This window comes from Mercenaria mercenaria, chromosome 17, assembly GCF_021730395.1.
Source record: "Mercenaria mercenaria strain notata chromosome 17, MADL_Memer_1, whole genome shotgun sequence".
NCBI lineage: Eukaryota > Metazoa > Mollusca > Bivalvia > Venerida > Veneridae > Mercenaria > Mercenaria mercenaria.
Genome location: NC_069377.1, coordinates 7,762,190 through 7,790,066, shown reverse-complemented (window position 1 = coordinate 7,790,066; position 27,877 = coordinate 7,762,190). Strand labels below are relative to the sequence as shown.

Below are 27,877 nucleotides of genomic sequence, written 5' to 3'. Positions count from 1 at the left end.
ATGTCGTCTGCCAAAAATCTTTCTTAAAATAAAGAAAATATTCATTATCATGCAGCTTCTGACATATCAGTTCCGTCCGATGATGATTCAGACGAATCGATGAAATTCCATTATCAGTTAAATGATTGGTCGGAAAATGTTAAGTTTTAGAAGGCTGAAATATTCGTACACTTACATCGAATACGATACAAACGGAAAAACATGAACAAAGCAAAACATATTTTATAAAATACAAAAACAAAGTGACTACATAAGCATATGATTGTAATAATCTTTTTTTAAAGGTAAATGTATATATTACAACTTAACTAGCTGTCTCATCGCGTGTCACAAAACGTTTGTGTACCTGTATACATCAAAATTAAACAAAGGCATCATCAATATTCACACAAAAACGGGTGTCAATTTTAAGTATGCTTTTGTACATAGTCTTTGTTAATATTGTATTTCTATTTTTAGTGGAGTTCAATGTCTTTACATGTGAAAAAGTAAGCGAACCAGAAACGTTCAAATATTTTCAACGCAGTAGGTTTGTTAAAATTGTGAATACTTCGAAGTGAAAATATTTTTCTATTTGGATATAGGTTACGGATGAAATAGGATATAAAAATATTTTTTGAAACTTCGAAGATTTTGTAAGTTTATTTTAATTTATTTTAATCACCAATGATTCCCTGCATGATTTCAATTGACTGCATGCGCGTGAGATTGTGATAAGCTCAGAAAATGTTCTTCGACGTTAGGTGGTAATTCTTATCTCGCCGCAGCAGATATATTACGATATCGGCCTCAGGGAGTTATTATTGGATAAGTTAATTTACTGGAATCCATGTCAGATTTACTATTTTCATAGTTCCTGAACATGTGTTTCAGTGAAGAAAACTGAAAAAAATCTAATGACATGCAGCCTTGGGCACTTAATTTCATCTCTTTCATAGTTTGAAGGTACCTGTCTAAGTAGAAGCAGAATAAATTGAGCCGCGACATAAGAAAACCAACATAGTGTGTTTGCGACCAGCCTGGATCCAGACTAGCCTGCTCATCCGCACAGTCTGATTTTGATCCATGCAGTTAACTTTCAAAGCGTATTTGCAATCAGAGAAACCATTAGCGAACAGCATGGATCCATGCTTGTCACAAACGCACTATGTTGGTTTTCTCATGGTGGGGTTCAATTATACCGTAAGGAAACATTCAATGTAGAATTTCAATAGACCAGCAGAGAACCATTTTGAATAAATACTATAGTTCAGACAATATCAACATGTTATTTGTTTCCAAACCCCCCAAATAGACAAGCGTTCTAATGATCTTATTAGCCAGCTGAGAAGACGTTTGTTTGAATTCATTTCCAAAACACTGGACCTGTAAGTGTTCAGATGAGTTGACTTCGATTAACGAGAAACAAATAACACAGGCTTGCTTGGTCGGGAGATATAGGTTATATAAACCTTTGAAAATGGAAACACACAGGGCTTGCACATAGGGCGATATTATGTTTCTTAGGTTGACAAGATCCCACGTAACACATGCTGACTGTCTAGGATGATTATTTTCCATTACTCAGAACAAAATATCTTATACCTTGTATATTCTGGCCGCATCACACAGCCTTCATCAGCAAAGTGCCTGGTCAGTGTTGCATAGCATAGTTACATGCTGACTGGTTTTGTTAACTTTTGTAGCACATGATAATTTTGTATTTTGTTTGTAATCATAAGTTATGAAAATAATGTTAATTGATTGATTTGTTTGAAAGTTTATCATGAAAGATCATGTTATATTTTGATTGGCAATTTTTCTTGTATAGGATGCAACTAAAATTTAGAATTTAGATATATTCACTAAATGATATATTAACAGTTTGTATCACAAAATTGATAATCTTAACATATTAAAGATGTTATTACATACTCGTTTCTATTCCCCGTTAAGTTACACTAGTACCGGAAACGTCAATATTTTTCCATACACTGACGCCTGAATTTCATATCGGGTGCGTGACGTAATTCAGTGTGTGTTGTTGCACTATATTTTTCTATTACGTTTAGTATTGTCAATCCTATTTAGGTTATTGAACATATTTATGGTATTCACATAATATTTATACGTGTAGATGTGTATGTAATAAAAAAGTTATTATCTTTACATGGGGAAATATGCACTCGTTCTTCAGCGGAAGAATATTGCGCTCCTAAAGTCGCACAATGTTTCCGCTGAAGAACTCGTGCATATTTCCCGATACAAAGCTAATAACCTATAATTATGTTACTTTATAAAGTTTACTTAATTTGTAGTTGTGCATTTCCGTACAGTTGGTGTATTTCAGTACTGCTTTCCGTACAGTTGGTGTATTTCAGTACTGCTTTCCATACAGTTGGTGTATTTCAGTACTGCTTTCCGTAAAATTGGTGTATTTCAGTACTGCTTTCCGTACAGTTGGTGTATTTCGGTTCTGCTTTCCGTACAGTTGGTGTATTTCAGTACTGCTTTCCGTACAGTTGGTGTATTTAAGTACTGCTTTCCGTACAGTTGGTGTATTTCAGTATTCTCAACAGACTTTGTAAGTCTATAAATGTTTATATTTAAAACTGAAATTTGCCTTTATACAATTTTGTACATTTTACAATTATAGTTAATAAACTTTGTTATCATTGATAAATTGCAAAAATCAGCAGTTTTAACTTAATGACTGATCAACATCTGGGCCTGAATAAGTTTTTATTTGTATGCATATACCCCAGTAATCACTTGTCGGAATGGATTGAAACTTCACACACAGATTCTGTAGCATCATTGTAAGGTCCATTCCAACCACAAAGATTTCTTCATTTGTTACTTTGCCCCATTTAGGAGCCACACGAACTAAAAGTAGAAAGACCAATAAACAATTCTTCTAATGAACTGATTGTTTAATTTTCATCAAGCATGGTCTGTAGCATCATTATAAGGTCCTCACTCAAATTTGTAATGGGAGAACTCTGCCCCGTGTAGAGACCATTTAGTCATTTAGAGTATCTGGTAGAAATAGTTTTACACAACTTTTTCTAATGAACCGCCTGAAGGATGTTCATCAAACTTGGTCTGTAGTTACTGTATTTATATAACATTGTCGCCTTACTTTTTCAGAAAGAGACAGATGGACCCGGTTAGGACTGCTAGAACTAAATACAGGATGACTTCTCATTATCTGCATAATGAATCTTCATAAAACTTGGTCTTTAGCACCGTTTTTATTTTCATCTTGTTCCAATGTGGGCAAATTTTTTACCCACTTGACATGATTTATAGTACCAACAAAAACAAAGAAAGCTGCTAACATCGATGACCCTTTTAGTAATGATGGAACAATTGCTCCGTGTCCAGTTTATGCTACTTATAATGGAACAATTGCCCCGTGTCCTGTTTATTCGACGACACTTTTAGTAATGATGGAACAATTGCCCTGTGTCCTGTTTATGCGCCGACCCTTTTAGTAATGATGGAACAATTGCCCCGTGTCCTGTTTATGCGACGACCCTTTTAGTAATGATGGAACAATTGCTCCGTGTCCTGTTTATGCGACAACCCATAATGATGGAACGATTGCCCCGAGTCCTGTTTATTGGACGACCCTTTTAGTAATGATGGAACAATTGCCCCGTGTCGTGTTTATGCGACAACCCTTTTAGTAATGATGGAACAATTGCCCCGTGTCCTGTTTATGCTACAACCCTTTTAGTAATGATGGAACAATTGCCCCGTGTCCTGTTCATGCTACGACCCGTTTAGTAATGATGGAAAAATAGCCCCGTGTCCTGTTGATGCGACAACCCTTTTATTAATGATGGAACAATTGCCCCGTGTCCTGTTTATGTGACGACCCTTTTAGTAATGATGGAACAATAGCCCCATGTCCTGTTTTAGCGACGACACTTTTAGTAATGATGGAACAATTGTCCCGAGTGCTGTTTTAGCGATGACCCTTTTAGTAATGATGGAACAATTGCCGCGTGTCTTGTTTATGTGACGACACTTTTAGTAATGATGGAACAATTGCTCCGTGTCCTGTTTATGCGACACTCTTTTAGTAATAATGGAACAATTGCCGCGTGTCCTGTTTATGCGATGACCCTTTTAGTAATGATGGAACAATTCCTCCGTGTCCTGTTTATGCGCCGACCCTTTTAGTAATGATGGAACAATTGCCGTGTGTCCTGTTTATGCGACACTCTTTTAGTAATGATGGAACAATTCCTCCGTGTCCTGTTTATGTGACAACCCTTTTAGTAACGATGGAACAGTTGCTCCGTGTCCTGTTTATGCGACGACCCTTTTAGTAATGATGGAACAATTGCCCTGTGTCCTGTTTATGCGACACTCTTTTAGTAATAATGGAACAATAGATCCGTGTCCTGTTTATGCGATGACCCTTTTAGTAATGATGGAACAATTGCTCCGTGTCCTGTTTATGCGACACTCTTTTAGTAATAATGGAACAATTGCTCCGTGTCCTGTTTATGCGATGACCCTTTTAGTAATGATGGAACAATTCCTCCCTGTCCTGTTTATGCGCCGACCCTTTTAGTAATGATGGAACAATTGCCGTGTGTCCTGTTTATGCGACACTCTTTTAGTAATGATGGAACAATTGCTCCGTGTCCTGTTTATGTGACAACCCTTTTAGTAACGATGGAACAGTTGCTCCGTGTCCTGTTTATGCGACGACCCTTTTAGTAATGATGGAACAATTCCTCCGTGTCCTGTTTATGCGCCGACCCTTTTAGTAATGATGGAACAATTGCCGTGTGTCCTGTTTATGCGACACTCTTTTAGTAATGATGGAACAATTGCTCCGTGTCCTGTTTATGTGACAACCCTTTTAGTAACGATGGAACAGTTGCTCCGTGTCCTGTTTATGCGACGACCCTTTTAGTAATGATGGAACAATTGCCGCCTGTCCTGTTTATGTGACAACCCTTTAGTAACGATGGAACAGTTGCTCCGTGTCCTGTTTATGCGACGACTCTTTTAGTAATGATGGAACAATTGCGACAACCCTTTTAGTAATGATGGAACAGTTGCCGCCTGTCCTGTTTATGCGACAACCCTTTTAGTAACGACGGAACAGTTGCCGCCTGTCCTGTTTATGCGAGAACCCTTTTAGTAACGATGGAACAGTTGCTCCGTGTCCTGTTTATGCGATGACCCTTTTAGTAATGATGGAACAATTCCTCTGTGTCCTGTTTATGCGACGATCCTTTTAGTAATGATGGAAGAATTCCTCCGTGTCCTGTTTATGCGACGATCCTTTTAGTAATGATGGAACAATTGCCGTGTGTCCTGTTTATGCGACGACCCTTTTAGTAATGATGGAACAATTGCCGTGTGTCCTTTTTATGCGGCGACCCTTTTAGTAACAATGGAACAATTGCTCCGTGTCCTGTTTATGCGACGACCCTTTTAGTAATGACGGAACAATTGCTCTCCGTCCCCTGTTTACGCAACAACCCTTTTATAGTAACGATGGAACAATTGGCCCATGTCCTGTTTATGTGACGACCCTTTTAGTAACGATGGAACAATTGCTCCGTGTCCTTTTTATGCTATGCAGTTGGCAGCAGATTTTTTTCGCATGATGATGTGTTGGTTCTTTTGTTGGCTCTTAAATCACACCGGCAAAATTTAGCCATGGGGTGACTTTCAGCTTTAATATTTCAGGAAGACCAAAATAGAGAATAACTTGTTATTAACAAGCCTCGCTCCTTCCAGGACCATATCTAGCCTCGTCTGAGAAACCCTTTCTCAAAAGACAGTAACCTGTTATTCTATTTATCATGCCATAATTTATTAATTTTTATCCTACCATTATCCGAAATAAAGTGCAAAAATAGGAGTGGACCAGATTTTGCTGTTTTGCCGGACTTCTTTTTTTACTTTATTTTTTTTTTGTTCAAAATGACGCCATCTTGTTTTTTAGAATAACTGCTAAAAGACATTTGCGCCAATATTTTTATAAACGCGCTCTTAATAGGTATGTGAGACCATGTCAATAATGTATAGCGTATGCCTACCATATTTGCAATTACCACAAAAATGTTTTTATAACGGAAACGCTCGTAGAAACGGAAAATGACTCATGCAAAGCGTTTGTTCAGGATTTAGCTATCCGTATTTACATCATGGAATATTGCATCTGGAATGAACTTCCATGGAATAAAATCAACGGTAGATGAAACGGTACTGCCTATTTTTTCTGCCAAGCGGCGTTATGGCGTGTGTATTTAATTCACTTCAAACGTTTGCTTGGTGAGAATGGTTGTCCGTCTACTGGCACGCGAGTAGTCCCCGGACAGCAGTAGTCACCGGACACGCTCCCGCAATGCTCTATTTTCGCGATTCGTCTACATATTTTTGTGCCTAATCATACAGATGCTTGTTTTGGAGAAGTTTATCAAGTTCAGTTTTTCACAGGTAATCATTTGAGTATAATTATCGTGGAAATCCTACCGCATGGTTACTTTTTTTACATTTTCACTGGCGGGGCTTCCGTTTTTAATGCGCATGCGCAAGAGAGAGACCCCTCTGGAGGGTTTTAAAATTAAGGCTACATGTTTTTACTTCACGACTAGCAGACGATACATACACTTTCAACAAGAAAACTTACTTTCTTTGTGACAGCAATACTAATTTGCCAAAATATTAAAGAGGTGTTATAGCACTACACTGTCCAGATATCTGTGGCATAATTATTCTATTTTCTGTTGTCGCATTTGTCCGTGTGGCTTGGACGAATAAATTTGACGCAAACTTGTGATCTTTTTACAGTTATATAAAATATCATTTGTCTTTTTCATAATTCCAGGTCATATGGCCAGTTCACGATAAATATATTCATGAAAAATTGGTGTCCGGGCATTACTATCGAACATGTTAAAATTTGACGTTCTACAGACCCCTTTTCGGGCCCCTCTAATACCCCGCGAACGTGGCGTCATTTCACAGGAAAAACCCATGGATCCATTAAAACAGCAGATGATGGAGTTTCCTCTCTGCAAACACATGCTAGAACTAGATTACATTTTTTCCCCAAGATGTCGCTGCCTGAGTTTTACACATGTAATTCTGTCTAAAAAAAGTTTGATAACGCAGCTGTGTGATTTCTAAAGTTTGTAGGACTATTTAGAATCGGTAATGAATCTATCTTTTCGCAACCACGATAATCTTTGGTAAGTTAAATTCTTATAGCACCCGTCCCCAACCCCTTCCAATGCAGATAGTTTTCGTTTTTATCAAAACCCTTCGTATCCCTGTTTCCAGGTGGTAGCATTTATACTACCGCTGTAACGAATTTTCTACGATGTTCCGTTTGTACAATCGTGACATTTTGTTTGATATTAAACCGCGATGCATGATGGCACGATGACAAAAACGCAATCGTGCGATGGCACAATGATGAAACAACGATGGTACGATGGTGAAAACACATTGGCACGATGATGAAATCGCGATGGTACGACGGTGAAATGTCGATGTAATATAGCGTTTGCATCATCGTACTATCGCGTTTTTACCATCGCAATATTATGCCATCGCGTTTTCACCATCGTGACATCGCATTTCCACCATCGTGTCATCGCGTTTTCACCATCGTACCATCACGTTTTAACCATCGTGCCATCGCGTTATGACCATCGTACCATCGTGGTTTCGCCATCGTACCATCGCCTTTTTACCATCGTACCATCGCGTTTTCACCATCGTGCCATGGCGTTATTACCATCGTACCGTCGTGGTTTCACCATCGTACCATAACGTTTTCATCATCGTACCATAGCGTTTTCACCATCGTACCATCGCCTTCCGGTTAGAAATGCGTAGTGCCGTGCACTCGTATTTTTGTCAATAATTGATGAATGTATCTCGATGTATTTTGTGAGAAGAAATTTACCATTTAGATTTTGCTCTTTTGCAAAATATTTTACAAAGTATTCAGTGCTCAGTTCTTTAAAACTGTGTAAAATCTTCAATGCCACGTTCTTTGTATTTGAGGTACATAGTATGCATGAAATAAACAAAAAGATTGGTGTAATAGTCACATGGTATTATTCAAACTCAGCTTATTCTTGTCAGGATGTCGAAGGTACATAGTGCAATGTGAAAATAAGATTATATCAAACCTGTATTTTACTGACACATATACTGTACAACTGCGCCCCGGAAGGCGATGATACGATGGTGAAAATGCGATGGTACGATGGTGATAATGCGATGATATGATGGTGAAAACGCGATGACACGATGGTGTAAACATGATGGTACGATGGTGAAAACGCGATGGTACGATGAGATAATGCGATTTATGCTAGCTGGTGAAATACTGCAAAATATCAGTGAGATATTTCTCTGTATCACTCACAGTGCCGAACTTCTTTTTTTTCAGATAAAATTATCTCCCTTGAAATATATTATATAATTGACTCCCTTTGTTGCCTTTATAATTGCTGGTCTCCCTTATCGGTGAGATATATTTCGATATCACACTGCAAACAAACAAATATCCTCTATGTTATGATGACGAAAACGCGATGGCACGATGGTGAAAACGCAAATGTACGATGATGAAAACGCGATAGTACGGTGATACGATAGTGAAAACGCGATGATACGATGATGAAAACGATGATATGATGATATTACATCGACATTTCACCACCATACCATCGCATCATCGCGATTTCATCATCGTGCCATAACGTTTTCACCATCGTACCATCGTTGTTTCATCATCGTGCTATCGCACCATGGCATTATCACCATCGTACTATGGTATATCGCGGTGAAGGATTCAATAAAAGGTCACGATTGTCCAAACGGAACACCGTAATGTTTAGTGTTCACATTTCGAGTTCATCCTAAATCGTATATTTGGAATGTAATGTATGTTAAAATTGAAATACCACTTTTTTTTTTTTTTCAGCCTGGTTGTTAATTTAAAATTTAAACTGAACTAGGCTAGAAACAGAAATGTTTAGGGTTATGGTGAGGTAACACCAGAAATAACACAAAATGCGTTTGACTGTTGTGATTAAAAAATTTTCTTGTGTAGAATTTCAAGAAAAATATAGTTAGCACATCTTTTAGATGGAATGTAGAAGGTATTGCAAAGCTTAAAATGCGTTTTCGCTGGAGAACACCGCACGTACGACCCCATACAGGGGTTCTGCCCCTTGAACTGCAGCTCCGCCCCCACATTCAGGATTGTCACCTTATTTCAATTTACAACACTTTGGTACGGACATATTGTATGTGATCTAGTTTTATGTTGGACGGTGTCAAAAGCCAAACGTGGTGTCATTAGACAGCTCTTTGGTAAAAGAAATATATAAGACATATGTGGGGGATAATTTGAAAAATATCCGAGGAATAAGGCTAATGTAGGAATGAAAATGGAAAACTCTATGTATCTGTAACAAAAGGGTGATATTTTTTTATATTGTTTTTGATGTATTTGTGGTTAAAGGGCCATAACTTTGGTATGAAACAAGTCACCTATTAATTATCATTACATCCCTTTTATATCTAGAATTAGGTATGAAGGTATTAAATGCCTCCGCTACTATTTTCTATATAAAATTAACAACTTACAAACATATTTTTATCAAGATTTCTAGCCTTTCACTTCCTGCGAGACTACCCTTGTCTTGAAGGTCTGTCTTTAGGCAATCAAAATATACCCCAAAAATATGGGGTTGACCATAATGCAGTGAAATCATGGTCACGTGACTGAGACACGTGATGAAAACGCTAATATTGCGTAGGTAGACATCAGGAAATACCTACTTTCACTTTCATTTTACAAGGCAGCTTCAAATCAACTTTTTGAAGCATATAACGTAGCTTAAAATCATCTGCGGACATTCCGTTTTACAATCAAGCATCAATAAATCTTATATCTGGCATGAAAATGGCCTTTACTAGGCAGGAATATTGCACTATATATTGATGGACCTTGGAGGCATATCCGGCTAATTGCCCCTTTCATGCCAGAACATGGTATTTATTAGTCTGGTTCCCGACTACCGCTCCACAATCATAAAATGTAGAGAGTAAACACGGGCACCAGTCTAGGTATTTATAGACATTAGTAAAACAGAATTTTACAAAACGGGGAACGGAGGGGGGAGAAAACAAAGTTTCTTTCTCAATTCTCATTTAGTAAAAAGGTATTGATTTACTGTAAAGTTAAATGTTTATTCGTAATCAAAGTATTAACGTTCAGGATTAATGGGTAAACGTTTGTTTTCTTTTTACACATCATTATTATTCCTTCTCTTGAGAAGGAATATTACTGTTTAATAAGTCACACTTGACTGAGCTACTGATACCGAAAGCTGTTGTCATTACAGGCCGGCCAATAAAACTCCATGACCTTAGAAATAACCTCTGACGTTAAACTATTCTTTCTTAATTGGGGGGAATCCATGGGTTACACAATACTAAACCCGAGGATGATTAATTGATTCTTTTATTTCCTCCTGAACATAACATAGGTACATTCTACAGATAGACATATATCAGCAAATTTAAATGTAAACAACCAAATATTATCGTTACCTTCAATTGCATGGTTAATATATGAAAACATACTCCATTGCGACCCTATAACAAATGTAACAAATTTTCCCACATCAAATAACCAGGTCAATGTTTTATTGCCGCATTAGATGCTTTTAGATATCAAGCAGACGAATTCTGTGTTTACATGATCAGATTACAGTCGTCTGCTGACTCTCTCATAGGTAGTAAAGCTCCTCCCCTAATGCTTAAGGGGACGCATATTGCTACATTCATAGTTCATACAGAAATGCGGAAGGGGTGCATATTCAAGAAATCGATGGTGGGAAAATAAAAAACATATTCCTAAACTGATATAATACTGATGGACACCTGTAATATTCAGTATTTTGTGGATAAGGATGTGGTACTATGAATGTAATAGGAAAACAGAGGTCTTTGTGAAAGTACATTCAACACAAAATATTAAGCTTTTGTATAAGGAAATAACAGGTTTTTTACAATAACAGTGTTCCAAATAATGTTGAAGGGATGAGATTTTCTTTCTAACACACCAGGTTTGCTTAAACATGTAAAAATTTAACGCCACATCATTTCAGCTCGGGATGGACGCCATATTTCTCATTGATAAAAATGTAAACAAAAAAAATCAGAGTGGGATTAGCACTGCAAGGGCATAACATGACATTCTACACAATGAATACCTTAGAACAGATATCTAAGATGCTACACAGGTCAGGCGGGTTAAATGCATAATGGCGATCACTTGAAATACATCTTGAAAAGGTGGTTAATTTTAGTTTATTTACATGGTTTTTAATTTTCCCACGACTTCTCGGCGATTCACTGCAAATGTATTACTGCGCCGGACGAAAGGTAACTCTAATAAACAACGGGAGACAACTTAGGTGTCAGCACGTGTACGATTTTTAAAAAAAACATGTTGATGATTATAATTTCTTATCAAATAATGAATCCTATTCAGATATTCGTCTTTAATATTAGAAAATTATTAATTTCTGTGGACATTTGTCAAAAAATATTACTTACATGGACTACTTTGCGCATCAAACTGGTTTCCGCTTCAGTTGTGAGGCACTTCCGTTATACTTTTTGACAACAATAACAAAACACAAAATGAATCAATAAAGTCACTTATAAACCGACTGCTACTTAAATCAGTGTAAGTATAGTTGTTGTTACAACATTATACATGTTCGTTACGTTATGAGATAAAGTTTATCTTGAACTGCATAATCCATTAATTACGTTTGGATGATATTGCATTTACAACTTATTTGACCCCATTTTTTACGTGAATGACAGCATTCTCGTGCAACTCGTGCAAACAGAGTTATGAAAAGTATGGTGGAGAATTCAAGGACAAATTATAAATGACATTAAAGTGAGGATAACTGTATATTCGTCCAGTTTTGATCATTGACATGCCTGCTGTGTATTAGTAACTTTTGTGAACAAGATTAGAATGTTACTTTTGCACATATACACATTGATTGGACCTCTCAACCAAATTTCATACCTTATTTTAGGGATTTTTAAGACAATACATTTTCAAAAGTTTGTTGAATGTGTTTTGATATTTAAGTGCATTGTAGTTCATGAATACCAAGTTAAAAATTAATAATGGCAACATTTCTAGGCCCTTATTTAAGCCACTAGACTTCTGTAACGATAAATGTTTAATGTATTAAGGGGAATATACTCTTTTAGTTTTGGAATGTGGCATTCCTTGACCACCGTATCTTTTCTTATGCACTACTTTGTAAACAAACTAAATAATGTGTTTTAGCTTACATATGCCAAATGAAAAGCAAGACAGTGACCATATTTCACATTCTTTCTTTAAATTAGAATCTGTAGGACATTGATAAATGTTTGGACAAGGTGAAGCACTATTATTTTCGCACCAAAAAGTCTTAATTGTTGACTTTGAATGTACACAATAAGTCTTATGTAATTCAACAATAACTTTCTTGTTTCAGTTTTCTCATTTTTATTTTAGTGAGCAATCCTTTATGTACTTATAACAGTTGAAACAATATCCATTTCATGTACCAAAACCTTGTACTTTTTTGCAGGTAAATTTTATCATACCCCACCCACTTTTTTCTAATTTCAAAGTATGCGTCCCCTTAATTGCCTGCCGGCCGGTAATTATCTACTTTAATCTACAGAAGGAGGTAACAGATTTAATTTGTTTTTGGATTTAACAATTAACTAGCGTAAATACTTACCTGATATTTTTGGCAGTATAAAACAGACATTGCAACCAATATTTTACAAGATGGTCATTTTATATTTATATAGATGTGCCCTAGAAGGAACTTTTGGTATAATTTGTATGTTTTTCAAAAACATGTTTAAATGTGCAAACTATTTATGATATTTAAAGCCCTGCTCCGCGGCTATTCAAATTCTATTGTGTGTATGCAACCCATGATTACAATGGCCACGCGCCACACTTTATTTCATAGTTCATAGTCAGGATGTTCATGCTTTTTCAGTGACAATTTAAGGTTAAAAGGTAGGACTGGAGCGGATCTTTAAGAACATATTTTAAATTCGATCATTCACGAAATCAACTACGCATGACAAAGGCACATACTCAGTCGCGTAATTAGGCCTAATCCTTTTCAAAGAATGGTACAGCTACTAGTCTCGCCCGTGCGTCGGCGTAGGCGTCCCGATTTGCTTTTAAAAAAGTTTTTGTATGTAAGTTGGTATCTCAGTAACCACTTGTGGGAAAGGGTTGAAACTTCACACATATTTTCACTGTGATAAACTGACTTGTGTTGCATAAGTTCCATAATTCATTTTTTTTTATTATTTATCAAAAGTAGGTTACAGCATATAGCATATAGTATGTGAAATATTCTATAAGTAGGTGATTACATACTGAGTTATTTGAAAAATTTGTATTATCCAAAACTTGTATATAGCCCTGATTCTTGCCATGTTAGATTTCTTTAGAGAATTAGTCTGTTCTTTTAATTCGGACAGTACTATCGAGAGATTAAAGGATATTTACCAAAAGATACTGACCAATAGGCGAAACAGCGCAGATCTTGATCAGACTGCACTGTCGCGTTATTAGGCCTAATCCTTTTCAAAGAATGGTACAGCTACTAGTCTCGCCCGTGCGTCGGCGTAGGCGTCTCGATTTGCTTTTAAAAAAGTTTTTGTATGTAAGTTGGTATCTCAGTAACCACTTGTGGGAAAGGGTTGAAACTTCACACATATTTTCACTGTGATAAACTGACTTGTGTTGCATAAGTTCCATAATTCATTTTTTTTTTATTATTTATCAAAAGTAGGTTACAGCATATAGCATATAGTATGTGAAATATTCTATAAGTAGGTGATTACATACTGAGTTATTTGAAAAATTTGTATTATCCAAAACTTGTATATAGCCCTGATTCTTGCCATGTTAGATTTCTTTAGAGAATTAGTCTGTTCTTTTAATTCGGACAGTACTATCGAGAGATTAAAGGATGTTTACCAAAAGATACTGACCAATAGGCGAAACAGCGCAGATCTTGATCAGACTGCACTGTTGTGCAGGCCAATCAAGATCTACACTGGTCTAGAACCAGTTGTGTCAAACAAAACAAGGGTCAAAGCAATACCATAGTATAATAGTAGTTCTAAATAAAGGGAAAAAATTCCTACAAGCATAATACGCTAATCATAACACAGTTATTCATCTTTCTTGGTTGGGAAAAAAGGGGGGGAGGGGGGGGGGGTGAAGGGACAGAAACAAAATTGGGGTTGGTGGTGCGGCACTGCGGAGATTCAGAAACGGGCTGTACAGAAGAAAGATTAATTGTCTAGTGAAAGCAGAGATTAAAAAATCACTCCATTTCACATTGAATTTGTCTAATTTGTTTTCTTTCTTAGCGTTAAAATGTTCAAGTTTCAATAGCATTTTCATTTGTGTTTTGAACAATTGAAAGCTTGGAAATATGTTTCTAGATATATAATAAATTTCGCATTTAGTAATATATGCATTAATGCAATGGTAAATTTTTCGTTACCTAGAATAATATCTGTCTTTGACCATTTAGTGGAAATATTCGGATAAGTTTCGTTTATTCATCTTTTGACCTCAGTCCAGTATAAGTTACTATAACGGCAATCATAAAATAAATGTTTTAATCGTGTTGTGGGAAAGTTTTCGAAGGGGACTTCGTGTTCTGAAATAATCAGTTTTCCCTTCAAATCACAAACACAAGAGATCATGTATAGTGTAAAATGCGAAGTTTATTATCATTTTCTGTATGATACATATATATTACAATGCAGTATAAACATAAAGCACCGATGAATCTGTGTAATTGAGCTTAATACTTTCCTTAACAATTGCAACGTACTGTTATATTTTTAAGTAAGACATTTCTTTTCTTAAGACATGACTCCTTTAATATCAATATTCAGATCAGCATCAAAGTTAAATGAAGGTAACAATTAGTTACATTAAGCTTAAATAATACCATCTTCAAAATAGATTTACTAAGTGAAGCTATTTGAATTATTACAATAACTAGAATACAACAACTTTTAAAGTGCAGCATAAAATAATCTGTCTCTCAGTGACTATTCAAATCACTTAAAATAATGAAAACTTGTACTAGAAAATATTCTAAACATTTAAGCATAAGTTTTACCTAAATTGTCTTTAAGTTTGCCACAAGACTTTACAGAAATAAGTCCAAATTTAATACAAAGAAATATAAAGTTATTTACCTGAAATAATCAGTTTACCCTTCAAATCACAAACACAAGAGATCTTGTATAGTGTAAAATGCGAAGTGAAGGGACTCTGGCCAGACAGTTTATATAGCTGGTCCGCAAGATCTGGTATCAGACGGGTTACATCATGAAGTTTGATGTTAGTCTGGTTCTGCTGCTTTATCAAAGCAAATGTAAATGAAATGTACATAACATCTCTTAGCAATCTACCTTGCAGACATATATCAAACAAAAATTGTACAGTCTTGCCTTAAGGTGTTTGTTCTTGTATTAGATGCTGTTTACCAGACATCTTGTATGTTATAGTAGTTAACCCCGTACGTATAGGTAGCAGTTGGTAGTTTCCAGCCACAGATTCGAATTGGCCAGGGACAAAATCTGTCATTAGAGATAAAACCTTGAAGTGAAGGCTGTTTTGATGTTTGAAATATTTGTTGATGTGAGTTTGTGATTAACAAGTTTAAGAATAGTATGTTGCAGAAATTCTGGCAGATGCGAATGTAAGCTTGATGGCATCATTTTCATATAACTGCTTGAAATGCATATATACCACTATCAGCATTGAGCGTCTCGTGAACTGTCAAATGTCATATAGGCCTCACACAGTTGAAAATAGTGAAAAAAGTAATCGGTTGACAGGTATTTTTGTCCAGCTCTGCAAGTAATACTTGAAACTGAGTACAGAATGCAAGTGGCCATTTGGTTCTATCATTTCCCCTAACATTTTAAGGCCAGTTGGAGATATGGCTAATTTGGGCTGAAATGTCATGTATTTTCGCGGGCTGAAATTATCTTTCAGGTGGCTTGTGGATTTAAAAATCTATGCTTTGTATGAAGTTTACTATGTATTTTATTTCTTCTTCAAGTAAGATGTAAACCGGTATCTTTTTATTTTCAGATCTGCATCTCGTAAGATATCGGAAGCCGCCTGACTTGGCCACATCGCTCGGAAGTCCGAAGTACTAGAAAAAACCGCCGTCTGCTACCATAGATCTAGGTCATCCTATATATTCTATATAAACCACCATTTTGGATTGGGAGGTGTCAATTTTTGAAATCACTAGGGCGTGAACGGTATGTTTATGTATCTGTACAGTAGCAGACGATGACCTAACAATAGGGAGCTGCACCCTGAGGTGAGTCATCAAGAAACAATAAAGGGTAGACGTGACCCAACACGTTCAGGGATAATAGTATAAACAATAGAACGGATTCTGTTTCAAGGACCTAAGCTCAGTTTCGCTTATATATTATTACGATCTATTCAATTATGAAACGATATATTTTTTTTTTAAACAAAGGGTCCCTCCTAAATATTATATTCAACGGTGTTTTATATAAACTCAATTTAACTTATTTATTTCAATTATTTTTAAACATTCAAAATGAAACCATATCTCTTTTCACAGAATAGTAGAGGATCTATTATTATACACATTTCTATAGAACCATTATAAAAGTTCACCGAGTTAGTGTAAAATGATACCATCCCTTTGTGCTTACACCAATACAGTTTCTAAAGGCTTTATTTTTTCAGTTATGATAAAAAATTATGAATTAGATTTTCTATCCGTTTATTGTCTTCTATATTAAAGTGTATTCTTTAACCAAACTTATATTTATTTTCAATAATGACAGTCATTTATATTTATTTAAAATTCGTGATTTAATTCAAATATACCTGTTGGACCAGAAATCATCATGGTAAAGGGCGGCGGCGGCTCAAACACGCAGACTCTGTTTATTGTCTTTTGTTAATATTAAGGTGTGTTGATATAAAACAGAGTCTGCGTGTTTGAACACGATCAGTTATGACTCAGTACTAGTGCATTCATGAGTGGAAATAATGATGGTAAATTCGTCGCTTGATTCTTATAGTGCTCTATCTCCATTTTTTGAAAAAATGAGATTTTTACATCATTTTGTTTGTCTCGCCGAGCTCTATCGTTCTGGAGCAAGAAAACGTAACATTTGACGTCATAGAGAAAGATCCCGCGTAATACTTTGCTCCATGTCCTCTGTTTGAATGTAACAGTAACGATTAAAGTACTCTATCTCCAGGACTTAAAGCACTGTAATGTTTAAAATTATTCTGACCAATCATACACATAAACTAATATCATGTGATCATCATTAGACTTTGTAAAGGAGTGCTGTATCTCCATTTAACTTAATCCAGAATTGCTCTAACTCCATTTTAACCAATAGAATGCACAGTTACATGCATGTGATCACAACAAAATATGGCGGATAGGCATAGTTGTAGCATGTTTGAAATATACTTAGAATGCCTATCTACACGACATGCATAGGCTAGCCATAGGTGAGATTGCTTATACAGGTTATTTTATCATTTTATTACTTATACAAACACATATCATTGTCAATTAAGCTGTAGGTAGACAATACATGCAAGATTTGCAATAGACCTTACTGATGTGTATTTCGGATAGAAACTATTTTCGTCATTCTGAAGCTGTATCTTAAGAAATACCACTGAATATAACAACGGTATTTGCAAACATGTTTCCGAGAAGCAAATTTGTGATAGTAAGTTATTGTCTATTAAGAGCAGTAGAAATAAAACCAAAAACAGAACATATGTTACGTTACAAAGTTACAGTAAGGCGCGAACTATTTTTTTTTGTTGATCACTTTTTTAACTATGCAAATTTTGCTGTGAATGCAGTATTCGTAAGACAACAAGAACTGGCAGTACAATATCCCTACTTCCAGACGCAAAAATCCTATCGTTAAACTAGCAACCCTTGACAACAGAGAAAATTGAAAATTAAATACTTAAAAAACAATGACAAATATCAAACAAGGAATGCAATGCTGAAATTCAACTCACTAAATAAAAGTACGTACATGAAGAAACTGTAAGGAATATAAAAAACGACTGTGTTTGTGAGAGAGAATAGAATGATATAATATATGTTTTTTAGAATTTTAAGTAGTCTATTATTACAAATGGTTGGTGTAAATCAAAATCAATGAACAAAACTATTAAAGTATCACATGATGTAACTCTACCAAATGTGAAACATGTGTGCTGTGACTGCAAATGTTAAGTTGCAAATTAAATGCTATGAATTCTTGTTATGATACTCAGTATTAAGTTGAAATGTATGCCACAAGATTTGAGAACAACATGCAGAAACTAAATGGAATATATACAATAAGATTAGCATGAAAGGTATGACCGGGACATATTATTTGCGATGTAATATCTTTGAACCTTAATTTAATTGTCAGAATTATGTGAAAAGTTAACAAGAGGCCTAAATGGGCCTAAGTCCTTCAACTGAACCTTAACCATCTGACTTTGCTTCTAACTAGGCTTGGTGAAAATCCTTTAACCTGTTCATTATTTTTATTATCATTTTGCTGTCACGCACCAAAGCACATAACCATCGAAAGAAATCATCTAAAGTTATTTCTTTTTCAACTCTAGTGGTCCCTAAAAGGGCCAAAGTGTCCCTATTTGAATAGATTTGATATAAGACATAACATGGTAAAAGACCTTATAATGATGCTCTGGACAAGGTTTTATGAAGACCCATTCAGGAGTTAGAGAGGAATTTAGTAAAAGGTATCTCTATTTTGCAACTCTAGCAGCCCCTAAAAGAGGCCACACTAATTGAATGAATTAGTTAAAGGACCTAATAAAAGTTTGATGAAGATCCATCAAGCGGTTGAGAAGTAGTCATTTAAAGGCATTTGTAGCTTTAGGTCTAGTGGTCCCTTAGAGGGCCATGCGCTCCCCCACCCCAAACCACAATTTAAAAAAATGGAGAGGGCAATATAATGATGCTACGGACCGAGAATGATGACACTCAATTGAGTGGTTCATCAGAAGTAGTATTTTTGATTTTAGCCCTAGAATGAGCGAACAGTCTCCGTTTGAATACAATTGAGAGAGAGCTCTCTAATGATGCCACCGGCCATCTCTGATGAAGATCCATCCAGCGATTCATGACCAGAAAGTATTTGTAGCTCTAGTTGCCCCTAAGAGGGGCAAAGTGCCCTTAATCAAACAAATTTGAGAAAGGACCTTATACTGGTCTGTAGACCAAGTTTGGTGAATATCCATCAAATGGTTCATGAGTAATCGTTTAAAGGTATTTCTGTTTTGAACTCTAACAGACCAAGTGCCCCTAACAGAACAATTCTGGTGAAGATTCTTATAATGATGCTACAAATTAAGTTTGGAGAAGATCCATTGTGTGGTTCATGAGATAAAATCATTTAAGGGAATTTCTAATTTTAGCTATGGTAACCCCTCAAAGGGGCCAATCGTCCCCATCTGAACCAGTTTGGGAGAGGATGTTATAATGATGCTACAGACTATGTTTGATAAAGATCCATCGAGCGGTTCATGAGAAGTTCCTTAAATGTTTTTCCTATTTTTTCTTTGCTCTAGCTGGCAGTAGCTGCCTTTAAAGGGGCCAAGATTAATCATTTGATCAAACTTGATAGAGATCTATCCCTAAATTTTACTGACCGGTAGTTTCAGAGGAGAAAATTTTTTTAAGTACAATGTTGACGCAGGAAGACGGACGATGGACGCCGTACAATCAACCATTATTAATAGCTAAAAAGAGACATGAATATAACATTGATTGTGTTGTGTAAAAGAGAACTGGTATGACTGACAAGTACAGTAACATGCAAAAATTGAACATAATATAAAACTGTCGTTTTATGAAAGAATACAGTTATTACTGAGAATATTTAGATGCAAAGACAATGTCATTAGGTATTGTTATAATGCTTAGTTTTATGTCAAACTTAATGCCAACTGATAACAAAACACGGAAAATCTTACTCAGCGTAATGAAAAACTAGTTGTATTTGGCAAACAGAATAGTTAGACTAAAAAAGATTTTAGATCTTTGTTCATTGCTGACAATAATTATTGCGGTTACTGAGTAATTAAACTTCAAAATCTTTCTGTTGTTATTTAACACAATACTACGATATGGTTTACGAATACCCATCTGCAAATAAGTAGGATCAATATGCCTAGTTTAATAGCCAATTACGTCTATAGCGTAGCAGTTAAGTTAACCCTGAACAATACGGACAGCATGGTAAAACCATTTGCAAATCAGTCCAAATCTTCTGACTTTGAACACCTGCCCTTCACCACTGTTTGAAACCTTGCTTTTTCATGTGAGGAGGCCATCCAGTTGACACGAAGAAAGTCATATACCCAGGTATCCGCGCGTGCCAACTAGAGTCCTCCTCCTCAAAGAAAATCTTGAAAGTTGCAATATGGCCTATGATATTGTGTCAGTTTGATGATACTAAAACCAAATCCAATCATCCTTTAATTTCAAAATGAGTACAATTACTGTCATTACTGTTTAAGAGCTCTCGCACTATTTTCAATATACAATTGTAATAAATATTATCTTGCTCTATGTCCAATTTTGTAAATTCACAGTGCTCTATCTCCCGATAGAGCAATACACCTTTAACATTTTTTTCTATTTTTGTCAAATTTGCTCTATCTCCAAAGTGAAAAATGCATAAATGCAGAAAAGTAAAAACGAAATGTATTTAAAATCATTTACAGTCTGAAAGAACTAAGCGCAAGGAACAAGTAGATATATTTATCACCATTTTCGCCCAGAAATAAAGAAATTAGACAAGAGTTAAACTTTGGAAGCGATTTTCGCCACGTTTAAAAAATGGTAGATAGAGCATCGTTCCACTCACGCGACGAATTGTAGTAGGGGTTTCTTTACATTATAAAATCTTTTATAACTTCTGTCAGGTCAACTTTGGTATGATTTTAGTAAGATTATAATAAAGAACATGTCATTCTCTTTCACTCAGATTTTTTCCAGGAGTTTGAGACTCTTGGCTAGTCTTGTATTTTGAATTTACTAAAGGATAAAAGAAAGTTCAGTAAAGCCTCTTTCAAGGTGTTGAAAGCAGACAATATACTCTGTTGAATTCATTTAGCTGTGGAGACTTTTGATATGGACTATATCTGTGTAAATTCAAAAAAAAAAATGAAACATTGTCGAAACAAGAGTTGACCATTTTACTCCAGATATTATTAGAAGGTCATTTTTGTGCCCCCCCCCCCCCCTCCCACCGCCACTCCCTCCATGAGTGGTGGGGGCATATGCAATTTGTCTCGTCCGTGCGTCCGTCCGAAGTTCGTGATGCGCCTAGCTTAAAAAGTATTTGATATAAATTGATGAAACCTTGCATGAGTCCTTTTCATGGTATAAACTTGCGCACCTCCTATTTTTCGTCTGATTCTATCCACTATTTCCAGAGTCATGGCTCCTGAGATAGTCAAAATGCACATTTTCACCCTGTGGCACGCCTATATCAAAACATATCCGATATAGATTTATGAAACATTGCATGAGTCTTAATCATGATATGAACTTGCGCAGCTTCTATTTTTTCATCTGGAACCGCCCACCTTTTTTTTTTTTATAGAATTATGGCCCCTTGTGACGCGCATAAAGTGTTTCATATAAATTGATTAAACCTTGCATGCGTCTTTATCATGATATGAACTTGCGGACCTCTTATTTTTGTCTGCCTTCGTTACCTCCTGAAATAGTCAAAAATGCACCTTTCCACCTTGTGACGCACCTAGTTTAAAAAGTATATGATATAAATAGATTAAAACTTGCATGAGTCTTTATCATGATATAAACTTGCGCACCTCTGTTTTGGCCGGCTCCAGCCCCTATTTTATAAGTTATGGCCCCTGAAACAGTCAAAAATGCACATTTTCACCTAAAAAAGTATTGAATGTAAATTCATGAAACCTTGCTCGGGTCTTTATCATGATGTGACTTTGCACGCTTGGCATTCTTCTTGAGAATCTTAGAGCTAATTAGAGAGTTATGGCCCTTGAAATGGCAAAAAATGGATATTTGTATGTGATGCTTATAGCTCAAAAAGTATATGACCTAGAATAATGAATCCTTGTCATAAAATGTTTGTTGAGGCTAAACCCTCTTAAGACTGCAAACCTTTAATTATTGCCCCTTATTTGTTACAAATGTACCAATGGGGACATACCCTGTGTCCTACAGACACATTCTAATTTAAATGAAAAATATTTATACATGGAGATGATGAAAAACACTTAGCTATCATTGAAAAGAAATCTGGAAAGATGATTTTGAATTTTTAGTTTGACTTGATGTTATTTTCGAAATAAATATGTTTAAACTAAATCAGTCACAGACAGACATATTGTAACTGAATTGAAGAATGTTTCCATAACCAGTTAATTAATTGTATTTTGTACATTTTCAGTAAAAATACTGTTCAAGCAGATCTTAGAATGATGTTATCGTTCAAATGAGGCCATTGATAGAGCAAACAAATTTAGAAAAACATTTAGATTACATAAAGGAAACGGAAACTGATTATAGTATTAAACAAGAAGAAGTGAGGTTTATTCAATCTGGAATTGAGACTCTGGTACAGAAGTTATACGATATCATTACCGAGGAAAGCGGAAACAGAATCGACTGTAAGAATAATAATATTCTAAAAGTTGGAAGCTTCTATGAGGGAACGAAAAACAAATTTCCAAATGAATTTGACTTTATATTTGTCTTTCAGAAGAATACACCTAACTGTGTAGATGTGAGTGATAAAATAAAAGAAAAACATACAGTTTTACGCAAGGACTTAAAGTATTCTGAAAATGCATCACGGACAATTTGTTTCAGTAAGTTTGTTAAACGCCAGGGTCCGGCATCGAAGCTGATGTTTATATATCAGCAAGATAAGTGTAAGGACACCTGTTTGTATGTAGATATTGTTCCAGCAGTTAAAGAAATTGACGCTGAACTAGGCGATTCAGTTGAAACAATATGCAAGCTGAAGTCGTTTAGAGAAGAGATAGTAAAGACGGGAAGCTACCTTTTAGTAGGCATAAATACACCTAGATGGCATTCATATCCTGTTACATCTTTCACCGAGACAGAAGTACATTTTATGAAACATACATTGTCTTCAAAACATGTTACGGTATACAAACTTCTTAAGTTCTTAATAGGAGGACATGGGCACGCAGAGATTATGCGCGAGAAAATACCAGGTGAAGGATTCTCCTCGTACATGATTAAAATAGCTATGATTGAACATCATTATGAATGTGAAAACACAGACTCGGAAGATAAAGGCACTTGTGTTTTGACTTTGCTTGAAAAAATACTGTGTTATAAACGTGAAAAAAACTACCCATTACTGACATCCGATACTTATAAAAACATACATGGAAAATCAGAGGAAATACTAGAAAAATTAATAGAAAGTTTGCGAAGCATGCAAAATTCTACAAATAGGTTAAAATTGAACGGTAAGCTGAAACTGAAACCTGTGGGGAAACAAAGACTAGTGAAATACAAACGAATACCCCTTGTGCAATATATCGTGCAGCCTATTATAATGATAAGTGCTTTGGTTATGTACGTTTGCATCATGTGTTTATATGTATATATAAATTTATACAATTGGAACAAAAAAAATCACTCCAAAGTGGATCCCTAGCAAAATTATAGATGGAATGGATGTATTTGTGTAATTGTGATTATGCTGTTATTAACCTGCGACAGAGAGATTGTTAAAAGGGTAGACAATGTGTTCCTTTATAGTATTTCTTAGAAAAGTGTCCTACCAATCCGAATGCGCATCATACAAATCAAATAACTTTTCAATGTCATCCTTTTTTGTTTCACATTTGTGTTAATATTTTTGGCAATTATTTCTGGAATTTCATTCTCTTGCCTCATTGTCAGCTATTAATTTACCACTTTGTTGCATGTCAACGTGGCTGGTTTGTAAGCCAAAACTTACGAAATAGAACATGTTGTAAATCTGTACGTCAGGACTTAAGAGTTACAAAATCAAGGAATAGCATCGCAAACATGATGATATTTGGCTATACATCTTACATTTAATTGGTGTTGTACAAATACTACCGTCTGTTTGGGCCTAATGTAGAGCAGTAATTGTTGTTTAAGGAACTTGCCTCCAGATGAAAATAAGAAACATTAAAGTTTCAATCAATGACACCAAATCAGTCAAGTTTAAAAGCCGTAGCTATTATACTTTATGACTTACAGTTCTGAAATCATTTTCTGTATCTCAGTTACTGTGACCTTGACCTTTGACCTCCCGAAATGATAAAGATCCTCTTAAAGTAGAATTAAGTCATCGAATAAAATTTGAAAGCTGTAGCTAGTATGCTTTTTGACTTAGAGCGAAATACAAGAACTTAAGTTTTGTCCCTGTGACATTAACCTTTTACCCACTGACCCCAAAATCACAAAAAAACTTTCTTTAGTTATAATAATTTACTCTCTTAAAACTGAAAGCCATTAATCTATCCTTACAAACTCCCCGCAGCGATTACTTTCCCTTACGTTATATAAATAATGAATGCAAAGGAAGGTAACCGCTGTGAGAAGTTTTCCATACTTCATGACTTGAAGTTTGTAACCATGTTCAGTCTACAGATAACAGACCTTGACCTTTGACCTACTAACCCAAAGACAATAATGATCCTTCCCAAGCGGTATTATCATGTAAAGTTTAAAAACTGTAGCTAATAGTATACTTTATAACTTAGAGCCTGGAAACGAAAAACAAAAGAACACCGGAAATTAAGTCAGTTCCCTTTCACACAGACCCTTTAGCCAGTGACCCAAAATCAAAAGAGATTTTCATTTAGTAGTACTTATCAATGTATTAAGTTGAAAGCTGTCTGAAAACCATTTTCAGTTTCAAGGTCACTGTGACCTTGACATTTGACCAAAAACAATAATCAAAATCCTGATATGGCGCGAAGTCATCTTGTTTAGTATGACAGCTGCAGCTGTTATGATTTCTGACTTGAATAACCGAACACAAAGTCGTTGATGCAAGAGCGGATGGACAGACAACGTTGTTACATGATACGTCTTTTTTTTCTACTGTAAAACTAGTGGGTGAAAACAGAATTTCATATTTTAAACAGACAACAACGCATATCAACTATTAAATAATCTACCACTGTCAGACCATCATACAGTAAAATGGATATCAGATTTAAATGTGTTGACAAAAGAGTAAAGACAAACTTGTATGCCTTTGTGTATTCTTTCGACTAAGTCAAGGGACATAAGCTTTGTCTTTATGAGTGAAATTCCAAACAAAACCGAAGGCTAATTACTATACATGCTTGGTCAATATTTCTGGAAATACCGGGGACACAACCTGTAAGGCCCTATATGCATGGAATCACAAGTTCTGTTTTCATCCACTAGTTTTGGAATAGAAAAAAAAAGAGATGTATTATAGAACTACGTTGTCTGTCCATAAGGATTGATTACATCTTGTTTTAAACTCGAGTTTTATGCCTATATTGAAGCGTTTCATTTTTTGTTTGTAATATGTTCTTTTCGTATCCATGACCAAACTAGACATTGATATCACAAATACGTTATTGCATTGATCACTTGTACACATGCTCAAGTCTTAAGTTTAATCATACAGATTTAAACAAATCTGTAAAAAGATCCTTTGGAAGCAAAGAAGCAAAGAATGCAACCAAGAAGAATAATAGCAGACTCGGTTTTATTGAGTCTGTTTATGAGAGGTAATGAAATGTGCAACAGCTCACTTATCAATCAGTTATATTCATTATGTATAAATTATGTACCAGTCATGTTCATAAAGAATATCTACAAAGTGAGTCATTATCATTCAGTACATGATGATGCCGTTTTCATTTTGTACATGATCATGTGATTTTCACTTTGTACCTGATGATGCAATCTTTATTGTGTACATGATGATGTTCCTGACAGGTTCATGACATTTTTGTGTTTTTGCTGAAGCTGTGGTTAATTAACATGTGTATACTTATATATGAAGTGTAAATATGTTACAATGTGATATCTATATACGAAATGTGTGACTAAAATAAATTGAATCAGACTTTAAAGTTTTCCTTTTCTTTGTGAAGTCTCAGAATGCGATGATTATGTAAAATGGAGAAATAGATTGGTAAAGAATATTTATAACGTTGCGAAATGTGACATAGAAGGGACCTTTACTACAGCATTCATGATTAACAAACAGTATCCAGAGTTGACATGTATTAGAGTGACGAACTTAGTACAGCAGAGAAAGGAATTAGTCTGCATATTACTTTAGCAGTGTGTAAATCAATTAAACATCCATTCAATCAGTTAACCAGTTTTCATGATCAACGAAACATTATATTTTGTACGATATAAGATAACATGTTTGAGAGTTATAAACTTCTTAAGGCAGAGAAAGGAGGTGGTCTCCACAACCAAGAGTTTGTAATTATTCAACAAACCATTTGGTCAATTAACCAAAAATGCAGTCAATATATAAATCATGGCAGGTTTGGTACCTTTGTTATAAGCTCACCTGAATTTTGTTCACCGTAAGCTATTAGTACAATATCTGGCGTCCTGAGTAAACGGTTTTACTTAAACATTTTCTTATCATATTCTCATCTGAAATTGCTCGTCAGAATTATACCAAACTTGTTTAATAATTCCAGCTTAGATCTTTATTGAATTTATTCATACGGTTCAGCTTGGACTCTTTAAGTAGCTTAAAATATCAAACGTTTAATGACTTTTCATGGATATTCTTCGAACTTATTCTGTAGAATCATCATAAGGTCCTCTAAAAACTTTGTTGAAATGGGGGTGCTTGGCCCCTTTTAGCAGTTTCTAAAGCTAAAATTAGAAATAACTTTAACCATATTCTTCTCATGAACCTGCTGAGGAATCACCATCAAATTTGCTTTGTAGTATTATTAAAAGATCCTCTTACAAATTTATTCAAATGGAGGCACTTGGCCTATTCAGGGGCCGCAAGAGCCAAAACTAGAAATACATTTAAACAATCTCTTGTCATAAAGTACAATATGGATCTTCATTAAACGTTGTCCATATTATCATTATAAGGTCCACTAGCAAATGTTTTTAAATGTGTGTGTGTGGCGGGGGGAGGTGGGGGACACTTAGTCCCTTTCAAGGCCTGCTAGAGGTGAATACTAAAAATTATATAAACATCTTCTCATAATTCTTTGATTGATTTTCATAAAACTTTGTCTATATCATCATTTTAAGATCCACTAACAAATGTTCTCAAATGGCGGCACATAATAAATATTTAAAAACCCGTCAAACAACTTCTAATAACATTTTAAAAGATTTTCATCAAACTTGATCTGTAGCTTAAATGTAAGGTTGTATCCGAATTTTTGTCAAATAATAGCCATTTCCCCCTATTATGGTCTGTTCAAGCTTACAATAGAAACATTTTAGCAACTTCTCATGAACTGCTTGGTGAATCTTCATTACACTTGGTCCGTACCTTCACTTTAAGGGCGTCTCTAAATTTGATTCCTTTAGGAACACTCGACCTTCATTAGGGCCCGTTAGTTAAAAATAAAAATATTTAGAATTCATCGTCATCATCATCTTCAGTAATCACCTCACTCAAAAAGAGTATACTTGCGATT

General features: G+C 35.4%; 2 protein-coding genes across 2 annotated transcripts in view; both read left to right on the top strand.

Annotated features, from left to right (window-relative positions):
* The first annotated feature begins 342 nt into the window (after window positions 1–342).
* On the top strand, window positions 343–26,308 carry LOC128550256 (uncharacterized). Its single transcript, XM_053528912.1, has 3 exons — window positions 343–635; window positions 16,229–16,466; window positions 22,633–26,308. The coding sequence occupies exon 3, from the start codon at window positions 22,678–22,680 to the stop codon at window positions 23,875–23,877; it is 1,200 nt and encodes a 399-aa protein (XP_053384887.1). The 5' UTR covers window positions 343–635; window positions 16,229–16,466; window positions 22,633–22,677; the 3' UTR covers window positions 23,878–26,308.
* The window catches only part of LOC123536801 (uncharacterized), a 94,302-nt gene continuing 76,550 nt past the window's right edge, over window positions 10,126–27,877 (top strand). Inside the window, exon 1 of the mRNA XM_053528913.1 lies at window positions 10,126–10,205. The gene's annotated coding sequence lies outside the window, so the exon portion shown is untranslated. The remainder of the gene's footprint in view (window positions 10,206–27,877) is intronic.